This window comes from Uranotaenia lowii, chromosome 3, assembly GCF_029784155.1.
Source record: "Uranotaenia lowii strain MFRU-FL chromosome 3, ASM2978415v1, whole genome shotgun sequence".
Lineage (NCBI taxonomy): Eukaryota > Metazoa > Arthropoda > Insecta > Diptera > Culicidae > Uranotaenia > Uranotaenia lowii.
The window spans coordinates 301,830,180-301,853,196 of record NC_073693.1 but is presented as its reverse complement, the minus strand read 5'-3'; the positions used below and the strand labels follow the sequence as shown (position 1 = coordinate 301,853,196).

The following is a 23,017-nucleotide window of genomic DNA, read 5'->3' as shown; positions in this document are numbered from 1 at the left end:
GGTCGGGTAGCAGTAAAAGAAACAGAGCGCTGGCGACGACGAACGAACGGGAGAGTTCCGTAGAAGAAGAAAGATTGATTTAACTTAGCTGACGAGTGGTGTGTAAAATTTCGCAAAAATAGGGTTGAAATTTAGTGAATTTGGACCTGGAAGTAGTCGAAAAGAGTGGCGAAAGGTTATCTGCAGTGGATGCGCTAGTTTTCCGGTTGCCATGGGCCGGGTCCAGGCCGGAAAAAGCGTTTTCCCCTGAGGAGGAAAATGTTCCAGAGGAACCTGACGTCAAGCTGTAGCAGCATCAGCCTCTTTTCTTGGTCGTCTTGGTTTTCGTCGCAGTCGTCGTTGTCGTAGTTGTCGACGTCGTTGTTCTCGAAAGGTGTGTATTGTGTGTTGAGCTCCATCCATGTTGTGTGTTTGGTACCTACATCGATATATGGCCGCCTGCGATCCACACCGGAGTATATTTTGTACACACTCCCGGAGGACGGTGCTCTTATTTTTCCACGTCCCGGAGTCGGATGCCTGTGGGTGTATGGGTGCGCGTATTTTGGTGTTTCCTCTCAGTTCAGAAGCAGCAAAATCTAGAGGAAAAGAAGATGAGATCGAAAAATAAGTGTACACCGAGAGGCAGTCTTTTTTTGCTCTGCTGCCATCAATTATAATACTTGTATTTTTCTTTTTGGAGTTGTCTCATTCGGTCCGGAACTATCCGTGGTAATTTTTTTTTCCTCTGGTAGTGATATTCTGTGTAAGACAATTTTCTGTCAAAAATGAGTGAACTTATGCCTATGAGGTCCCCGGACTTTAAAGGGACTAGACAAATTTGTTTGTCGTTTGTTAGCAGGTTATCACTAATTTTTTATTACTATTTTGGACGTTCCTTTCTTGATAGCTTCCGTGATTATCGTTCCAAAATCAGACGGCAAACGACGACGAAGACTACGTAGTCTCAGTGCGAGGGTGTTAGTGTGCATGGGCCAGCATTAACTTTTGAGTGTGAAGTAATCTGACCTCGATGGTAGTCTAGTGAAAGAATCATAATCTAATCAATGTGCGAAGAAGTCTATTGTTACAAATTTACAAAGTGTTAATAAGCACCGGGGTCAAAAATCACAACAAACAACAAAAACCTTTATAGAAAAATAGTGGAAGGTCGAATCAATCCAGTGACGATGGCACAACTACATACATCCACGCCGAACCAGATACGGATACACTTCTAAGTACCTACACTTAATGGGTATTTACTGGGAAACAAAAAAAAAGTTCACTGCTGCTGCATCTGGCGAATGACAGCGAATGGTCGGTCGGCTCCATTTCCACAGAATGTAATCAAACGAAAGCTGCTGCATTGCACATGAATATCTCAAGCCCCACAATAATGTAAATTTAGTTCGACTCCAGATATGGCTAAAGGTTTTGAATATCATTTATCACCGAGAGCAATTATGGGCTTTTTAAAGCAATTTGTTATTCAAAGTTATGGGATGTTTGCCATTGAAATTATGGATCAAAGAAAAAATTAGGGAAGGGGAGCTTACAATCCCCATTTTATGATTTGTCATCGGAACGATTACTGGGCTGACTGGATTAACAGAAACATTCCCAACAAATTTTCAACAGGGAAACAACTTAACAATAGTTTGTTTTCTTCACAAATTTATTGATGCTAACACATTCTTGTAAACTAATCACCAAAGTGCTTTATAATGTCAGTGATTTCCTAAAAAATACTTCAAAACAATTGATGATTTATCGGATAGTGATAAATATCATTGACATTTAATCATATTGTTAATCTTGCTTTTCTCTAGGAATGTTGATACAGTACAGAGTAAAATTTTGTTCCAATTTTAAGATTATTGCTCAATTTATATTACTTAAGCCTGACTCGAGTTTTGCTCATCAGGTCAGGCACTGTAAATGTGTCTCTAACACTAATTCTGAGAACAGCACAATATTTTCTGAAAAGCTGTCAAATAAGAGCAATTTGTGTATACCGAACGTATCAACATCAACAAACAGCTCCGCATACGAAAGCGCTAAAAAAAGTCTCTGATGCCGTCAAAATGCATCGATTGATCCAAATAAGCACAAAGTTTGCCTGCAGCGCTGAAAAAATACAGAGCAGAAGAAATTAGCACGCGATAGCAGAAGAAGGAAATATGCAAAGCTTCAGTCCGGAGGAAAGACGAACGAGATGATAATTGCATCTCGATGGGTAGTGCAGTCCGGTGTTATTTTGTTTTACCTATCTCTTTACTTTTTGCTTCATTTTTTTCCTGTTTTGCTAATGGTACTCGCAACAGCCGGGCTGTTTTCATTTTTTTTTCATCTGTCTCTTGTGAATCAAAGATCCAGTTAGCTTTTTTTTTCTTTTTTCATTGCATATGAATTGCTCTCTCCAGGTATCGGCAGATTAGCTTTTGAACCGGATTTACTTAGATACCATCATTGGTTGATACTGCGCTACAAACAAGCAACCAAGCTAACTAATCTCGTAAATATGCCTCCCGGTATTGATTAGATTTTCTACATCCTGCCCCAAGTGGCAACTCAAAAACAACTTGGCTAGGTCATCTATGGTTGTGGTCTGTTTTGATATATATTTATTTTTCATTTTATTTTGAGAAATTATTATTCATTTGACTAATGATCAATTTTTTATTTCATTCCAGATTCAACTAAACACCGGCTTCAAAATGACTCGAAAATTTTAGAATAAACAGTAAAAGTTCAATGGGACATTAAAGTTTAGGGAAAGAGTGAAGTCCAATCTTCCAGTAGTGTATTGATCAGTGTTTTATCCTATATACGTAAAAGTTGTGTGACTGATTTTAAACGTAAAGTTAAAGAAAGAATATCTCGCAATGTATTCCATGGACGATAAAAATTCAACCGGAAGTGGCGGGGGAGGTAGCAATAGTGGAGGTGGTGGGGGAGGAGGGGAAACGAAGGTCATCTATCACATCGACGACGAATCAACACCATACCTGGTGAAGATTCCGCTTCCGTCCTCACAGGTCACCCTGAAGGACTTCAAGCTGGTGCTGAACAAACAGAACATGAACTACAAATACTTCTTCAAATCGATGGACGCGGACTTCGGGGTGGTGAAGGAGGAAATTGCCGACGAGTGCACAATTCTGCCCTGCTTCAATGGAAAGGTTGTGTCCTGGCTGGTGACGGCCGATGGATCCAATCAATCCGATTGTTCCGAGATGCAGCCTACGGAGATGATCGACGGTAGACCGACCCTTGCTCAGCTTCGAACCATGAACAAACCTATGAATAACATGATGAACATCCCGATGAATCCTCTGACCTACCAGTCGGCGTCGGTCGTTTCGAGCGATCTGGATTCGACCAGCCTCTTCGAGACGGAGAGCGAAATCACCCTAGATAGAGATATGACTGAATGTAGCAGCGTACAACGATTACAGGTAATTATTAAAACATTCGTTTTAGGACCCTCGACATTAACGATCCTTGAACATAACGATCTGTAGATCCTCGGTTTGGCGATACTCGGCTTTAACGATCATCGGTATAGACGATGATCGTCTTTGATGATCTTCGACCTTGATGACCTTCGACCTTGTTGATCGTCAACCTTGAAGATTCTCGGCCTTAACGATTATCGTTGATCTACAGCCCTGACGATGCTTAGGATTGACGATCCTCAGCCTTGACAATCCTCAGTCTTGACGATTTTCAGCCTTGACAATTCTCACCATTGACGTTCCTCGTTCTTGATGATACGCAGCCTTGACGATCTTCAACCTTGACGTTCCCCAGCTTTGACGATCCTCAACCTTGACAATCTTCCACCTTGATAATCCTCAGCCTTTACGATCATAGGTTTAGACGATGCTCGTGCTACTCGTCATCAACGATCATCGTTGATCTACAGCCTTGACAATTCTTAGCCTTGACGATCTTTAGGCTTGACGATCATCAGCCTTGACGATCCTCAGCACTGAAGTTCCTTGCCCTTGACGATCTTCAATCTTGACGATCCTCAGCCTTGAAGATCCTCAGCCATGAAGATCTTCAGCTTTGACGATCCTCAGCGATGTCGATCCTCAGCTTTGACGATCCTCAGCCTTGACGATCCTCAGTCTTAACGATCATCGGTATAGACGATGCTCGTCCTTGATGATCTTCGACCTTGATGATCGTTAGCCTTGAAGATTTTCGGCCTCAACAATCATCGTTGATCTACAGCCTTAACAATTCTCAGCCATGACGATCCTTAGGCTTGACAATCCTCAGTCTCGACAATCCTCAGTCTTGACGATCTACAGCCTTGACAATCCTCAGCATTGACGTTTCTCGCCCTTGACGATCTTCAACCTTGACGATTCTCAGCCAAGACGATCTTCAGCATTGACGATCCTCAGCCTTAACGATCATCGGTATAGACAATGTCCGTCCTTGATGATCTTCGACCGTGATGATCTTCGACCGTGATGATCTTCGACCTTGATGATCGTAAGCCTTGAAGATTCTCGACCTAGGTGATTCTTGGCCTCAACGATCATCGTTGATCTACAGTCTTGACAATTCTCAGCCTTGACGATCTTTAGGCTTGTAGATCATCAGCCTTGACGATCCTCAGTCTTGACAATCTTCAGTCTTGACAATCCTCAGCCTTGACAATCCTCAGCTCTGAAGTTCCTTGGCCTTGACGATCTTCAACCTTGACGATCCTCAGCCTTGATGATCCTCAGACATGACGATCTTTTGCATCGAAGATCTTAAACCTTGACGATCCTCAGCCTTAACGATCATCGGTGTAGACAATGCTCGTCCTTGATGATCTTCGACCGTGATGATCTTCGACTTTGATGATCGTTAGCCTTGACAATTCTCGTTCTAGGTGATACTCGGCCTCAACGATCATCGCTGATTTACAACAGCCTTGACAATTCTCAGACTTGACGATCCTTAGGCTTGACGATCCTCATATTTGACGATTCTAAGCCTTGAAGATTCACGGTTTTTTAGATCCACGGCTTTGACTATTCTGGGCTTTAAATATTCTCGCCCTTACTTTCTCGATGATCATCCGTATAAATGATTCTCGTTGTTGATAATCCTCGACCATCATGATCTCTTGAAGATTCTCGGCCTAGGCGATACTCGGCCTCAACGACCATCGGCCGCGATTACCTTCAGCTTTGACGGTTTTCAGCCTTGACAATCCTCAGTTTCGACGATCATCAGCCTTGACGATCCTCAGCATTGACCTTCCTCGGCCTTAATGATACTCAGCCTGGACGATATTCAATCTTGATGATTCGCAACTTTGACGAGCATCGGCCTTGACGATCCTCAGTCTTTAAGATCCTCAGCCTTGATGATCTACGACTTTGACTATTCTAGGCTTTGGAAATTCTCGACCTTGACGATCCTTTGAAATGACGATCCACTGCCTTGACGATCCTCAGCTTGGACGATCATTGGCTTTGACAAACCCAGGCCTTGACAGTCCATGGCCTTGACTGCCCTCAACCTTGACAATCCTCATCCTTGTGGTTTTATGGCTTTGACTATTCTAGGCCTTTAAAATTTCCGACCTTGACGATCCTCAATCTTGACGATCATTGGCTTTGACAAGACTTATTTAAACCTTAACAATCCTTGACCTAAACGGTTTTCGGGCTTAGGGTCCTTATCCTTAAAGATACTCGGCTTTGACGATCATCGGACTTGTCGATTCTTGACATTGACGGACCTCAACCTTGACAATCCTCGGCCTTGATTAATTTCATCATTTCATATTCTTGGCTTTGATGATTCTTGGCCCTGATGATCCTTTGCGTTGATTATTATCGGCCTTAACGATCTTTCTGATCAATCCTCGGCATAAACGATCCTCAGCCTCCATTACTCTCGGCTTGAACAATCTAAGTAATTAACGATCCTCAGCCTTAGCGACCCTCGACATTACTACCCTCTACCTCACGATCGCTTCTTCAACGGCACTCAGCGTTGAAGACCATTAGCTCGCTTTCTAATCAGTCCTTGGCATTAATGGCTATCAGTTCTAACATTTCTCGGCCCCAACAATCCTCGGTTCTGAGAATCCTCGACTTTGATGATCATCGGCCTTAAAGATCCTCGACCTTGATAATTCCCGCCCTTGACGATCCTCGGCTTGAGCGACCGTCGCACTCTTACAGTCTTAGGTCAATCCTCGTTATTCGATATCCTTTGCCTTAACACTCTCTACCTTATCGACAGCTTCCTCATGGAAGTTGACCCTAAGGACCCTGCGCCTTAACAATCTTCTCGAGGACCGTCGACTTCGATGATTCTATGCCTTGAAGATCTTCTGCTTTTAAGATCTTAAGTCCTGAAGACCCCTTCGCTCTCACAATCCTCGTTGGGGGTAATCTTCCGCCTTAAAACCCTCTACCTTACGACCTATTTCTTTAAGGACCATCGCTCTTTACAACCCTTGACTTTGGCAAACTTCTATCTCTACTTCTACAAACCCTCTTCCTAACAACTCTCTACCTGACGACTCTCAATTATAACAAACCTGGGAATGAAAAACTCTGGACCCATTGGTCTTCTTGCCTTTATAACCTTTTAGCTTACCTAAATCTTTTAATTCTGGATGTTTGACTAGATAACTTGACTTGTCAACCCAACCATTTCGAACTACATTTATCCTTATGTTTGGTTCATTTAGCACTGAAAGTTCACAGCATTCCTATTTGCAGGTACGGAAAAAGCCACAACGACGCAAGAAGCGAGCCCCCACCATGTCCCGAACATCCTCGTACAGTTCCATCACAGACTCCACCATGTCCCTGAACATCATCACGGTTCAGATCAACATGGATACGGTCAACTTCCTGGGGATATCGATCGTAGGACAGTCGAATCGGGGAGGTGATGGAGGAATCTACGTGGGCAGTATAATGAAGGGCGGCGCGGTGGCACTGGATGGACGCATCGAACCCGGTGATATGATTCTTCAGGTGAACGACGTGAACTTTGAGAACATGACCAATGACGAGGCCGTTCGAGTGCTACGGGAGGTGGTTCAGAAACCGGGCCCCATTAAACTAGTTGTAGCCAAATGCTGGGATCCCAACCCCAAGGGATACTTCACGATTCCTCGCACCGAACCCGTTCGACCAATCGATCCGGGAGCATGGGTTGCCCACACCGCAGCCCTCCGTTCCCAGGACACCATCAATACCGAGCTTCCAGAGTCCGTCATCGAAAGGCTACACATAGACATGGACATGAAGGACATCGTACGTGCAATGACCAAACCCGACAGTGGTCTCGAGATTCGAGATCGGATGTGGCTGAAGATCACCATTCCGAACGCGTTCATCGGTGCCGATGTCGTTAGTTGGATCCTGGAGAATGTGGACGGTATCGGAGATCGGCGGGATGCTCGCAAGTACGTTTCGCTGATGCTGAGGAGAGGTTACATCAAGCACACCGTCAACAAGCTCACCTTCTCAGAACAGTGCTACTACGTCATTGGGAACGGCATCCGGCAGGACATCTCCAACATGTCCCTGGACGATACGGAAAGCATGCTCAGCGATATCGCCCCACTGCCAAACCCGCCCATCTACATGACCTATTCGGGCAATTACAACCCGTCGCTTGGCTACCAACCGATCCAGTATGGCTGCACCGGAGAGCGGCATCCGTCGTCCGGCTCTAGCAGCTCGGACATCTTGACCAGCAAGGACACCTCGGCTTCGCAGAGTGACATCGCGGCCGTGATCCAGCAGACGGGCCAGATGACCCTGGCCAATGCGTCCAACAAGTCGTCCGGATCCTCGAACCGCGGTAATGAGCAAGATATGTCAGGTACATTGTTTTTGACGATTCATTCGCTTGTGGATGTGGATTTAGACGAATTCGGTTCCTTATCGTAGCTGTGGTGGTTTGTTTACTTTCGGTTCGATTCGTTAAGTTTTTCTTACCTTTCATTTAAGAAATAGTAGAATACAGAACGACTTCAAAGTGATTTTTTTCTAAATGTTATGTGTATTTTGGTAACAATATTTATTATTTTAATTTTTGTCTCAGAAAGGCGAAGCCAGAAGTTAGTGGAGACACTATCAGACTTTTGTGTTATTTTTTTCAATTGAAATCTACCATTGATTTGATTATGTCTTTTTCTGCGAGTCTAGTTGATCCTAATTCAAGTGATTGACAAACAGATTTATGTATGTTGCAAAGTAAAATTTGTGAAAAGAATTGATATTTTATCTGTAATTTAGATTCAGTTAAACATCAACCAATTATTACCGGTCAAAACCGAAATTCTCCAAAAGATAAGCCATGAGTTGAGTAAAGATTTGATCCAAGGCAATCAATGGTGGTGGCAAGATGAAAAGTAAATCGAGGAGGACAAACAGCTTACTGAATAAATCTTGCTCCGAGCATAGACGTAATAACTAAACTTTCTATTTTCTACTCATTCAATTTTAAAGCTTTACTGCTATAAAGCTGCAAATTCGAACGGGTATTTGGCCCAAGAAGCAGTTGAACACTTTTAAGAAGTGAGAAGCACAATAATTTTCATCAAATTCCCTCGGCGAAAAAACCTTAAAATTTTACAAAAAAAATGGATTTTACAAATTTTAATAAATCGGCCAATGAACAGTAGTTAAAAATCTTGTGAAAAAATGTTCATTTTTGAAGACTGAAGAGAGCTCTTCTCCAATAAGATCTCATTGAACTTATTCAAAAAAAAAGAAGAAATTGAAACTTTTTCAACCCAATTCTACAGAAACTTTTTTCGATATCAATGATACAACTTCAGAATACGAATCTATAATTTTTCATACGAAAAAATGTTGATAAAACGAATATTTTCGTATGTCGTATGATTAAGTTAGAGATACAAAAAAAAATATCGACTTGTGACCTCATTAAAAAATCTCTGATTTAAAATGTCATTGATAAAATAACAAAAGTACACTTGTTGTTGTTGAAGTTATTTTTCAATCATTTATTTTTCTAGATATCAGCGCTAGGTAACCAAGGTTGTCGAAAAAAATTCTGTGTTTTGACGAAAAAAAGTTCTGACTTTCTGTGATTTTTCCCAATATTTCTGTGACGATTTTCTGTGATGCTTTTTCCATTAATTTCATTCAAAAGTCATGTCAAATTGCGTCTTTTTAACATTTCAATTCAAAGATAATTTTCCAAAATTTGAATTGACATAAAAGAATTAATTTTGAAAAATTGTCCAAAATTTTAAAATTCTGTGAAATCTGTGAATATTCCAAAAACTCTGTGTTCTGTGACACAGATTTTGTGATAAAATTTGGCTCAAAATACTGTGAAATTATAGATTTTTCTGTGATTTCGGCAACTTCGTAGGTAACCACAAAGAAATTTATCCATTTCATTTTGCGTTCGATAATGCAAATATTTGGGTAAACTTTTTGACCTAATAATTTTTATGAATTTCAAACTAATGTTGAAATTCCGATTTTTTTCTTATTGTTTTATGTTTTTCTGAATAGTGATTTTTAAATATCAGGTTGATTTTATCAAATCTGCAATTCATTTCTTATTGCGAATTGCCGTCAAAGAATTTTATTTCTAAATCGAATAAAGTGATGCAATTTGATTCTTAACTCTGGAGTCGTTAGATTTTTTACTTTTTAAGCTGTTACAAATTTAATGAAATTTAAAATTTTTCAAATCGAATAGCACAAATTGGCATCAAAGAATGTTTGAATATAGTGATGTTTTTATTCCTTAAAGGACGCATTATTCCCATTTATTTTTAAAAAATAACTCAGAGAAGCAGCATTTTGTGCCTAAGCTTAAATAGCTAATTTTAGAAGATTCGGTTTTCCTGTATTCAAAACATTTGTGAGATTTGACTTATGATGTCTAATTTTGATGATATGGCGTGTGAAAATTTAAAAATTGGTTAATTTTGGATTAATTCGATCTTTGGTATAACTGATAAACTTTTAAATCTACATGAAAACTGAAAGCTGATATCTATTTACTGCATCATTCAATCGATGATTCAGATCTCGCCGAGTTAATTTTGTTTCGGAAATATTTACATCGATTAAAAAATATGTTACTTTTTTTTTTAGTTAGAATAGATAAGGTTACAACTTTTTCTGACATCATTTATGAAAGCCACCCGAATAACCCGGGTGGTTAAAAGGTCTCAAATAAATTATAAATATTTTTGGCTTTTTCGGTCTTTTTAGTATATCAAACAACTTTGTTTTGAAATACCCGACGTTTCGACCAGTTTTGGTGGTCTTTTTCAAGGGAACTAGAAATTTATTATAGATTTACAAATTTGTTACGGAGCGTTGTTAATTAATAAATTATGTAGTGTGTAACTCACTTATCAGTCTGTTGTTCTTGTCAGTGTCGTTTTTATCCAACGGTTAGGAGTCCAGAATTTGCTGCTCGTCTGTGGTAGACAACATGTTATTTTAGTACAATAGATTAATTTTAACTATCTTACATTTTTGCACGGATAAAAAGTAATAAATTTCATCCGTTTTTCTACGGTCCCACTGCACATCAACGTTAGAATTTAAAATGGTGTCTGAGATGTGTGGGACGTGTGGGTATAATCATATGTTGAATTTTCTGGTTCGGATCTTAGGTGTGGAAATGATTGGTTGTGTACAGTGTGTGGGCTAAGTGTGTTTGTACTATTTCTATTGCTGTTTTTTGTTTTGGTGTGTGTTTTAACTGAGTGTAGAATTCCTGCGTATGTAGCACTAAGTCTGGCGGTGTCGGTTCTAAAGTTTACGGCATTCTCGGTGTTGGTTATATGGCAGAATGCCGTAAACTTTAGAACCGACACCGCCAGACTTAGTGCTACATACGCAGGAATTCTACACTCAGTTAAAACACACACCAAAACAAAAAACAGCAATAGAAATAGTACAAACACACTTAGCCCACACACTGTACACAACCAATCATTTCCACACCTAAGATCCGAACCAGAAAATTCAACATATGATTATACCCACACGTCCCACACATCTCAGACACCATTTTAAATTCTAACGTTGATGTGCAGTGGGACCGTAGAAAAACGGATGAAATTTATTACTTTTTATCCGTGCAAAAATGTAAGATAGTTAAAATTAATCTATTGTACTAAAATAACATGTTGTCTACCACAGACGAGCAGCAAATTCTGGACTCCTAACCGTTGGATAAAAACGACACTGACAAGAACAACAGACTGATAAGTGAGTTACACACTACATAATTTATTAATTAACAACGCTCCGTAACAAATTTGTAAATCTATAATAAATTTCTAGTTCCCTTGAAAAAGACCACCAAAACTGGTCGAAACGTCGGGTATTTCAAAACAAAGTTGTTTGATATACTAAAAAGACCGAAAAAGCCAAAAATATTTAATGAAAAACATCCGGTCGTAGCATAAAAATAAATTATAAATTATAATTTAAGAAAGCCCTTGAGTATTTGATAATATAGATTTAAATTCAATCAACAGCTTGGTTGACGGCTGCGGAATTATTTGACACTTAAAAAGCAAAGCATCAATTCTCAGATGAGCTGTCATTACGTCGTATGAAACATCTTAAAAACTCACAGAAAATTGCTGCAAAAGTTATCCAAATAGCTATGAAATTTGTATTTGACATATAGAATATGTTGTCCAGACTACAAATATTTTTAATGGAAAGAAGTTGCGTTAGTGTGGCTAGTTTATGTCAGTTTTTGTATTACTTTGTAATAAAACGGTTTGTTTACATTTTGTAACATACGACGCAATGAAAGCTCACGCGAGGATTTAGTTTTAATTTTGTATAAAATTCCAGCAAAATTCCCGTTTTTCACATATTTGGAAAAAACTAACATGAAAAAATCTTTAACAAATTTTTCCTTAATAGGGAATCTATCGCAGTCGAAAAATTTATTCTAGAGTTAAAACCTCTATTTTAAAAATAACTGCCGAAACAGTTTTCTTAAAAAAGTGCGAAAATCTACCTTTTTTCGCTTAGATAACAAGACCTAATAGAAAAGACATAAAAATTTGGAATCAGCGCCCAAAAATTATTCTAATATGACTTTTATATTCTTTGCACGTCTGAAAATGTGAATTTTGTTCCTTTGTGAAGTTTAAAACACATGAATCAACTTTTGATGACACGAGACATAAAAATCACATTTTTTCAAGGTGCAAAAAACTCAAAAGCTGATTTCGGAATGTTGAATTCAAATATGCATTTAATTTTATTATCTCAGCTTTCATTTCTGAGATTCAAGGATAACATTTGAAAATGCTGTAAATATTTGAAAATTAAACTTTTGATATCACTGGCAACTTTCTCGATGACTGCGAGTAATTTGGACATCTGAGAAAAATTACATTAGGTAGTTTTCTTTTTTTCCGATAATCCAGGAACTTGATAAAATTTCAAAGATGTTTCAAATCGAAATTATATTTGTAGACTTCAATGAAGATGTTAAATAACTTAAATTCTTCATATCAAATATTTTTAAACGTCCTTATGTATCGTCAAAAATAGTTTTTCAATTAATTTTTAAAATAAATTAATGCAAGATTACAATTATTTTCTGAATTATTGCAATGCATTGTATCTCTGAAACAACTTTGGAGGCACGCGATTAAGTAGATATGGGACTTTACGTTGCTTGGGTAATATCTATCGCCAAAGCACTTATTTCTTGATATTAAAAAAAGTTAGTTTTTAAACTAACGAATCCCACTTGACTTGAAAACTTTAAATGAACACAATAGTTCTTACGCTCACAATCAAATTATTGTTGCAAAAATCTCTAGAGGATCAACGTTCTTATCTCTTTTTGTAAATCCTTAGTATTTTTTATTTTATTTCTGTTTTACAATACTGTCATATAAAAAAATGTGGTAGATTTAAAACGGTAAAATGTTAAATGCAAACTTAAATGCATCTTTTTAGTTAAAATTATCTAGTGAGTCAAATTTCCTTTTATTTTCAAATAGAATAAGATTTATGTACACATGCCATCTGTCAAAATCTTGTAAAAAGTTTATTATGAAATTCATAATTGAACTTTATTTTAAGGTTATAACGAAACAAACAAATTGAATCTCTTCATTACAAACCTTTTGAATTTTATTTTTCTATCATATTTACCATGAAATGATTTACATTAACGAAAAAATAATTGAAAAACTTTTGTTGCCTTTCCATGCTAACATGTCTGTTTCAAATTTGTTTTTATTTTATTAACCCTTTAAAAACGAACCCCGACTTAAGACGGGATTTTTGAAAATCATCAGAAAATCAAAGCTATCATTATTTAAAATTATTTTTTGAGTTGCATGTTTCAAATTATGTAAAATTGGCTATCCATTCTAATGGCCGCTGTTTGACTGTTTGAGCAGTTGTCAAAAACTACATCTAAGAAAAACATGAGAAAACTGGAAATTTTAGCGCCAAAAATCTTTGGTCCCTGTGTTTTTTAATGCCAAATTACCACATATTGACAGTAAGGTCTAAAACTTACCATCATTCTGAATTAATTTTAAAAAATGATCGTAGATTAGGTAGAAAAGAAGAAATATAAGGGCCGTCTTAAAAAGGGATTTGAAAAACCGACAACAAACTGACACTTATGTTCAATATTTGAAACTTAAAAGAAATCTGAAATTAAGTAATTCAGTCCATGTGGTAAGCAATTTTCGTAGAACTAAACTGCCGTTGGACGCATAATTGTCACATGTGACATTTCGACGTTTTTCACTTTTTGATGCCAATCGTTTCATTGAGATTTCATATTGTAGTCAATTTAGTTAAATAATACATTTCCTCGCACGACATTATAAATATTTGTGTTCTCAGCATGATTAAAATTTGCTCGCGTTTACTTTTATTATCATTTTGCTGCCAGACATGCTGAGAACAGTAGCGTCCATTACCAGGGGGCTCAATTGAGCCTTTTGGTGTGGGGGAGTGTGGTGGGCCGCTAAAAAAAATCGTCATAATTTGATACGTATTATTGAAGTTCTTTGTCGAAACATAAAGTTTATTCTAGAAATTTCAAGAAAAATTCAAAGTCAATTTGTCACACTGGGACAAATGGACGCATAACTGTCACACTGAGACGATTGGACGCATATTTGTCACACTCAAGAAATGAACGTGTTATAACTTCGGAACGTCTAAATAGAATTTCACCAAACTTGGCATACGAGTCCTTGATAGTCGGGAAGGGATCGCGTAGATATGAAGAGGGGGAGGGTCACTGTTATCGCGACATCCCAGCATGTGCAAGAAAAACTCTGCAAACTGCTTCGGGTTCGTTGCTGGCGCTTGGAATAGTGTATGTAAACATTGTATTAGTCAAATTATTACTCTTCCGGCGCCGTGTAACTGTAATCCACAATTATCCAGGATGGCCATATGTGGTTGTCGGTGGTTTTAGCAGACCATTTTTTTTGTTTTGCTTTGAGTTTTAGATTTTGGCGCACTTCGCAAAAAAACCCGAAGACGTCTGTTTTTAATGTTTACGAATTATTCCGCCAGAGTTACTTCATCCGGAACTTGTCCCAGGACCGTATTCACTTCAAACGGATTGATTGTCCTCTTCTGGTATCGCTTCTCTCGTGGTTGCGACATTTTCAACACGGCAGGTTACAATTAGTTGAAGAAATGTTGCTTCCTGTTAAGTTAGTGAGCTGCCGCAAATTGCTCCTCCGACCCGTTTTATTGATCGAACACGTTAAAGACTTCATGTTTGTCACTAGATAATGTTCGCTTTTAAATAATCCGATTCAGACATGATTTTTTCAATTTAAGCTTCCATTCACAAATAAAACACAAGAGCCACACACGAAATACCAAACCAAACAACTACTGGGAAAATGTTCGTGGTGTGACAAATATGCGTCCATTTTTCGACTTTTCATAGAATTCCGCGGCATAAATGTCACACAAGGATTTTCATTGAAAAAACAGTTCATTTTCGAAAAATTTGATCGAGGCTCATATGATAGGAGTGTACTTTAGAGATCAACGGCATTGGAGTCAACTAAAATTGCGAAACTGTGCGATAACAGCGAAGTGTTTTTGTGAAACTTTGATTGCGTTTTTCTCGCTTTGCCTTTTTGTAACATGTGACAATTATGCTTCCAACGGCAGTAAAGTGGTATGTAATCAGAAAAACAACACTTCTGTGAATTTATTAGCAAAAAAAAATGGTTATTCAATGTTTAACTTTCAATCATGGTTACAATGATGAAAGAGAGATAAGAAAGTTGGACTGCCAATAGAAGTCCAACGTCTCAGAAGCGCCTGTTGGAAAATTGATCACCCCTATGGAACAGAACTTCTTTTGTTGAAATTTTGAAAATAAAAAAGTCAACCGACTAGGAAAAGTTCTAAATTTTAATAGAAATTCTAGAGTGTTTGTGTACTTTGTACCATTTTTTGTTCACTTAGAGGGAGGGGGTGGGATCACTTCGATCTCCCTCTCGATAGGACCGCGCATACAATCATATCGGTTGCCATGAGCGGCTTTTGATTTTTTGCTCTTATTCTAAAATAAGTTTAAATGTTATAATTTCCATTAAAGACGATCGAACAGCTCTTGCTTCCTTCAAGGCCTTTCAAATCCCTTTTGCACTCTTAGAATACCTACTTATCTCTCCCAAAAACTGGAACTTTTTGAATACGTCTACTGACAATTGACACTCTTTGAACACATCTGTGCAAAGGTCATTTTGAGATACTAGGACTAGACACCTAAGGCTTCCCAGGCAAGAATCGCCAATGTGGAGTTTCAATAGCGGACCTTAAATCAGGTTCACTTTCTCCTATTACCCGATGGTATAAATCATCCAATAGGATGAAAATCCCTGAAAAAAAAATCCTATTACACAGTTGGAATCAACGATGATCATGAGGGGTCAGTGGTGCTAGCAATTGCTACAGCCTATGTTGAAGCATGTTCTCCATAATTTCTCATATGGATGTTAGAGCCACAGAAACTTCGCATCAGAACTCCATATCAAAACCTGAATAACTTTTTTTTATAAAAAAGGAAACTTGTTAGATCCAAATAAATTCTGAATTTAACATACTCTTTTCTAAACAATCTTCTTTAAACACTCATTTGGGAAAAATCGTATGGCAAAGTTATCGTTCTGGATTACCAAAATACACATAACTGTCTTAAATGATTACAAAAGTCAGCTCAATATTTCAAATTATTATTATTTCGTCTTGCACCAATGTATCCCTCTCGCAATCATTCTCATTAGACTAAGTTGTCGTAGTATATAGATGTAGTGTAGAATCCTTATAGCTACAGTTGGTAATATTCAAATATGTACAAGATTACTCATCACTAGTCACTAACTCGTCGTAAAAACGGCATGCAAGTACACACTCACATCCCCACATTCACACCGAGTTTATATTTCTTTGTTTACTTTCAGTTTTGAGCTATTTATGAGTTGTTTTAACCCTAGTTCTCTTTGTACTTCCCCGACTCCTCCAAACTACCCTCTCGAAAAACAAAATTGACACGTACCGAAAAAAAATCCTGAAACTTCAACTACAACATGCTTACCAATCTATCGCCAACAACTATCATCACCACCACCAAAACCACCATCATCATCACGAATCAACAACTATCTACAACAACCGGGAATCCGTGAATACCTACCTTGGTCACGTGACACAATACCCTTATATGTATGCACACCCATCTTTACGAAACACACACACACATCTCGATGTTCAAACCGTGTATATGTATCTCTATGATTGTGTGTAATACGTGTGTATGTGTGGACACTGACGTTCCCGTTCCCACCAAGGCAGAGTTTAAGTTTGGTGGTGGCCGCGGCGGTGGTACCATCGGATCCGGCGGCGGCGGCAACGGACTCGGCAAGCTGCAGTACCCGGCGGCTCCGGGACAGCTCCAACAACACCAGATGAACCTTCAGCAGCTTCGCGGTGAAACGATGAACAACAGTGCCAACGACGACGAGGGCTACGAGGAGAGCCTGTACTTCCAGCCGGTTATGACCACCCAGCAGACCCTGAGCAGCCGGGCTGCCCTCGGGAAGAAGCAACAGCAGCAGCAGCAGCTGGACCAACAACAATTGGCACCGATCTACTACAACAGCAAGTAGGTATGTACTGTAGGCTGGGATGGGTTTCCTGAGGTCATGACCTTACGGCTTCGGGAGGTAGTTTCTGGTTGAGTTTTGTTTTGCTTAGAGAGGGGTGACACTAGGGAAATGAGGGGTTGGGTGGATCGTACTAGGGGCTAAGAACGAACACTGTTATATTGAATCGCTTCTCGAGCAAACAGTTTTTACTGGAAAGTGATCGAAAAAAAAAATCATTTCAGCCTGTTTAATGCTCTTTTGCTGTATATTTTTGTTCTAAACAGCCTTATCTATGTTGCAAGTATTGCTAATGTTAAATGAAACACGCGATTAAAACGTTAAAAAATGACGGGATTATGCTTTGCAAGTCTCAAATGTCAATTTTATTGACTTCTATTCAACTGGCGGTGTCTCCTGGTTGTGTTTGAGAACAGAGAGTTAATGAGCAGAAAAAGAGAGAGACGAGAAAGCTCGGAAAAACCTATCGGGTAGGCCGTAGATGGTGTGTTCGTTGACATTCGCAATTATCTGCTACACATCTCCCCTCTACACAAAAAAATTAAAAACAGAAACAAAAGCTTTTGGTTGCAAGATTCCAAGCTGGAACATGCAAAGACACGGGTATATGGTTTTTTCTTTAATGCCTTGGCTAAGGCATATTCCACAAACATCATGGGTGGAGGTGTCAGCGGACAAAATCGAAATCCCACGTTGTGTCTTCCATACTCAATGTCCCTTTCGATAGAGCAAAGAAAAATGACGTGGCAATCGGCATATTTTGCGTCGATAACCCTGCGAGAGCGGTATCTTTCAGGAATCTGCAAAACGGCCATGACGGTTGCAAATGGGTAAGCTCGAAGTGAAAAATTTCCATTGAGGGAAGAAAGCTGGGGCGTTCTCAGAATGGGGCACAAATTTTTCCTTCGCGATCAAGCTGTCTGGAACTATGCAGAGCTCCTGACCGGCTGGTCCCACTTCTTTTATATAAAATAGCACTGTTATATAAACTGGACAAACATCCGTGGCAACAATTCTGGCACAAGAGTGCCAGGCGAAAAATATTTGGGAGTAAAATCCAATGGAGGGCTAATGAATTTAGGTGTTTGATCGACAAACACTAGATATTACAGGGTCCGGCAATTGAAGTGCTACATTGAAATAAACATATAAATTGATCAAAATAACAACTTTTTATATATAATTCGTTCAATTCTCTTGAAAACAAATTACTTTTTCAAAATTCACTGGTAAAGTTCGACTTGTTCGCCCTTGAGTTTAACCACTCGCCACAGACAGTCGAGGAACGCATGGTATGAGGCTCGCATTTGCTTTTGTGGTATTATATCACAGGCTGCACGAGATGTCGCTTCAGGATCTCCACACCTTCATGTTTCTTAGAGACTTCAGCCTCCAACATACTCCCAACAGCGAAGTCCATAGGGTTCAGGTCTGGCGAACTCGCCGGCCACTCGGAGCTCGAAATGAACCCTGGAAAATGTTGCGCAATCCAAAGTTGGGTTTTCTTCGCTTTGTGAGCCGGCGCCGAGTCCTGTTGGAAAACCCAATCCCTGGAACCAAAATGTCGACGTGCCCAAGGTTCGACGACATTCTGTAGAACTAGTTCCCGATATGTATTTTGGTTGATCTTCACTCCTTCAGGGACAAAAACCAGCAGAGTCCGGCCATCACGGGTGATTTCGGCCAAACCATCACCGATGCTGGTTTCTGTCGCCTGGTGGCCATCAGCAAGTCAGCATGGCTTCGTGATCTGTCTGCCAACTAACTCTGTTGTTCTGCTTATTCACGAACCGTACAGCAGGGTTAAGAGTTTCTCGTCGGTAAACACGATATTCTTCAACATTCCTTCCGCGGCCCTCTTCAGCAGCGCCTTCGCTCTTTTTACCCGTTCTTGTTTCTGCTTCACCGTAAGGTCTAGAACCTTTTTGATCTTGTTTACCTTTCAGGATCCGACGGAGACTTTGATCCGATATGTTGAGATCCTCTGCCAACACGACGAGGATTTCTCTTAAGGCGCTTCTTGACGATCTTAGCCATGGCAGGTGTCACCACAGTAGGTCGGCGTCCCCCACCATACCGTTTATTGGCACTTCCGGTCTCCAGATATCTTTTGACTGTACGGTATACAAAACTTCTGCACACACTTATATCGGACAGCTCACGAATTATGTCCTTCTGCCATTTGCCATATAGGAACAAGTCAACCACATCGCTACGTTTCTGGTCGAGATCAATTTTTCCGGATAATATCTGACTACAAAAGTAACACTTACATCCAATGATAGCTAAGACTTAATGTAAACAAAGCGACGAGGAGTCGTTCAATACTGTTTCGTGTGCAACGAAATAATTACTGTTGAAGTAATGTAGCAGTTCAATTGCCGGACACTGTATTCCTCAGACCAACCTGTCGGAACAGACGCGTTGGAAATCTTTTCCGGGGCTTCAAAGCTTCATTTTCAAAGCTGTGAGAGCTTCGTAATCCAAAAATCGATTCATGGGTGTTGGAGAGTTCTAATTTTGTTCTTCCAGAGTGTAACCAACGGGCTAGCCTGCTGCTTAGTCGAGCAAGAACCTCCCCTCTAGGCCTCAGGGACGCGACTTTATTTTCCGTAGTACTTTAAGGTCGCGACACTGTTTTTTTGGTCCTACCTTATAAGCTAACGTACTGTGTGCAACAAATACTGTTTTTTCATTAATAACTTTTTTCTTCACCTGCCGATTGCTTTCTTACTTTCTTAAAGCCTTAATCAAGTCAATACCTTGGTCAAAACGGCGGTTTGGTGTGGCATTTAGGCGGTGGTGGGCTAGGTGGAGGGGCGAGAACGAAAAAGTTTATTTTTGCAAAGTAGGTTACTTTTTCCCGTATTCCGTCCTTACTCGGGACAGGCGGAGATGATTTTCATTTCTGGACAAACGGTGGGACGTCATTCTCTCGAGGCGCAAATTGTGGTGGGCTTCTCTGCTTGTCAGGAGTTTGTGGGTAAACATTAGAGTTTGGAACTCCTGGGCACCTGAAGACAATCTTGAGGACACGGTTTTGCATGGTTTGCAGTTCCCTAAGGCGGCTTATATATGCTTTGCCCCACAGCGATATTAGGTATTGTAACTGTGCAATAGCTAATTAACTACGAGAAATCACCCGAATCACGAGACCACAATACACCGCGTACACATGACTAGCTCGTTCAACTGCTGACATACGAAACGAGGAGGCGACGCTGACGAGAGAGACAAGAAGCAAACGTCAGAATGTATTTGCACGCGCCACTCACGGTTATTGCGATCTATGCAGTATATGTCTGCTGTTAACTCGTGCATCGCACAGTAACCTCGAGAGAAACAGCGCAAAATAAACGTTTTTCAGCCAGTGAGTAGGAATAAACGCTGATATTTTCCATATTGCACCACAGACCGCAGCGAGTGTTCTTTTCAGTTGCTCTATATGGGCTGACCAGAAGTAATCCCAAATATTTGAACTGGCGCACTCGTTCAATTATCTTATTGCCTACTCGGATTAATGGCAGCAGTGGTATGGAGCGACGACCGGAGCTGAACAACATGTACGAAGTATTTGATAGGTTCAGCGAAAGCAGGTTACATTCGAAGTATTGCTGAAGGACTTGCAGGTCGTTACCAATCCATTCCATTATCTGGAGGGGGTTGGAGTGACTATATGAGATCATGGTGTCATCGGATAAGAGCCGAACTTTGCCAAGTAGGTTTATTTGTGGAAGAACGTTGATAAAAACTAGTAACATTAGCGGCCCTAGGTTACTTTCTTGTGGTACTCCCGTTGTAATGATTTTTTTGCCATTTGAGTATCCTTTCAGAGGCACGAATTGCTGTCGATCTGTTATGTAGCTTTCAATTAACCGATGAGGTTGACCTCGTACACCATACCATTCCAATTTTTGCTACAGAAAAGCGTGGTTTATTGTGTCGAATGCTTTTCTCAGGTCCAAAAACAGGGCACCAGCGTAGTTACGATTGTCCAGGTCATCATATACATCTTCCAAGAGTTCAGTAGTTGCTGTTAAAGTACTGCATCCCTTTCGGAATCCATATTGGCGTGGACTTCTAAGGTCGTACTTCGATAGGTAGTCACGCTTATTCTAGTGACGAGAAGAGTTTCCAGTATTTTTTTCAAACTGAGAGCGTTGAGATTGGGCGGTAGTTTGAAACGTCTGAGTTGTCTCCAGACTTGAAAATTGGAGTTACTCGGGCTAGTTTCATAAACTCATAAACTCCGGTCCCGACTATTTCATTGAAAATATCTGTCAGGATATTGGAGAGCGCCAAGTGATGTGTTTTTAGTGTTTGTTGGAGTCGAGATAGCTAATTTCTAACAGTACCTCTGAGACGGATGCCGGTCTCAGAAACAAAGAAGGCGATGGATGCGAACGAAGTGAATTGTATAGTTGAATGTCACGATTACTTACGATGTTAGTAGCCAATTGGGGGCCAATATTGCCGAAGTAGTGTTTAATGCTGTTTGATACTTGTGCTGGATCCATCTGAAATTCATTTCCAATCTTGAGCGTAATATTTTCATGCGATTTGGACTTATGACCAAGGGCGTCATTAAAGTATTTCCAAAATTACTTTGGTGTTGCTGTTTGCAGAAGTTGAAGAAAGTGACTACAGTGACTTTTAAGCTTTGCCAGTCTTCAGAAGATGTCTTTTAGAATTGCTTGGAGTGTCATCCGAAGGATAACGCTTGCAAAACTTCCAAATCTTGCCTTTTGTTGACATTAGTTTCCTGAATGTCTGAATGTGAATCTTCAGAATGTGAGGGGATGAATAACACGAGAGTGTTAAAATCCCAGAAAAACAAAAAACAAAAAAAAAACGTGAATCTTCAATGATTGGTAGATAAGTTCAGATGTTCAAGACTAACTTCTTTAAGCAAGACAGCATGGTTGGGTATCACAGATTTGGGAGGCTATTGAAATTTCCGGACGATTTTTTTTAGTTATTACAGGAGTCAACTCGATTGAATATACTTTTGTGGGATGAAACAGTCAGGTATATCTACCAAAAATCCATCTAAATCAGATCGACATATAAGTGAAACGGTGAAAAATTTATGAGAAAATGACCCAACTTTTAATTTTAGTATGAGGTATCTTGGTTGGGCGAGGCTCATTGTACGATCCATAAAACCCATTTTGTCACGATGAACAGTATCTGCATTTGAATAATTTTTGCCATAAAGATATAATAAAAACTAAATATTAAAAAAAAGAGAACAGCAAAACAAACAAAACCAAAACTACCATGGGGAAGAGTAGAAGCTTTTGCTTAGACTTGAGTATTTGTAAAGAAGAAAGCTTACAACAAAACAACATGTTCAACAAAGATAGAAAAAAACGGAAACCTACAAAAACAAACAAAAAACTCTAAGGGAGAGAGAAACACCCAGAAAACGATTCATCCTCCTGATTTATTTTATTTTTTATATACAAACATATTTTATTTTATGTTTTTATATGTATAGTTTTAACGCAAAGCAGCTGGAGCTAAATAATAAAATGTGTATTCAATTGCAAATGATAAAACGAAACATGATGAGAGGAGTAAAGCATAAAAAACCTATACGAATGCTATATTCTAATATTTTTACGGAACCATTGTAAATGCGTTTTTTTAAAAGCTACTATTTATACAAGCAATCGACTTTCGACTGTTTATCTCCAAGACTATTGAATATGATAAGAAGTGCGAACTGAAAGAATGAATAAAATTCTAACTGGAAAAGTAATAATCAATCAATTGAATGTAAAAACGCAAAAACAAAAGTATTAGCAACATAAAATTATTCTCTGACCTAATTCGTTTTGTTCT

The 23,017-nt window shown here is 39.3% G+C and overlaps 1 protein-coding gene across 7 annotated transcripts; it reads left to right on the top strand.

Moving 5' to 3' along the window:
• Positions 1-21,170, top strand: LOC129751661 (segment polarity protein dishevelled). Of its 7 annotated transcripts, none has more exons than XM_055747303.1 (4): positions 1-373; positions 2,676-3,440; positions 6,717-7,827; positions 16,469-16,999. In XM_055747303.1, exons 2-4 carry the CDS (start codon positions 2,868-2,870, stop codon positions 16,483-16,485), a joined length of 1,701 nt encoding a protein of 566 aa, XP_055603278.1. In that variant the 5' UTR covers positions 1-373; positions 2,676-2,867; the 3' UTR covers positions 16,486-16,999. The 7 variants fall into 7 exon arrangements, with proteins under 7 accessions (XP_055603278.1, XP_055603276.1, XP_055603279.1 ...); XM_055747301.1 differs by having other exon boundaries at positions 6,717-7,848; XM_055747304.1 differs by having other exon boundaries at positions 16,856-16,996.
• Positions 21,171-23,017: the final 1,847 nt, after the last annotated feature.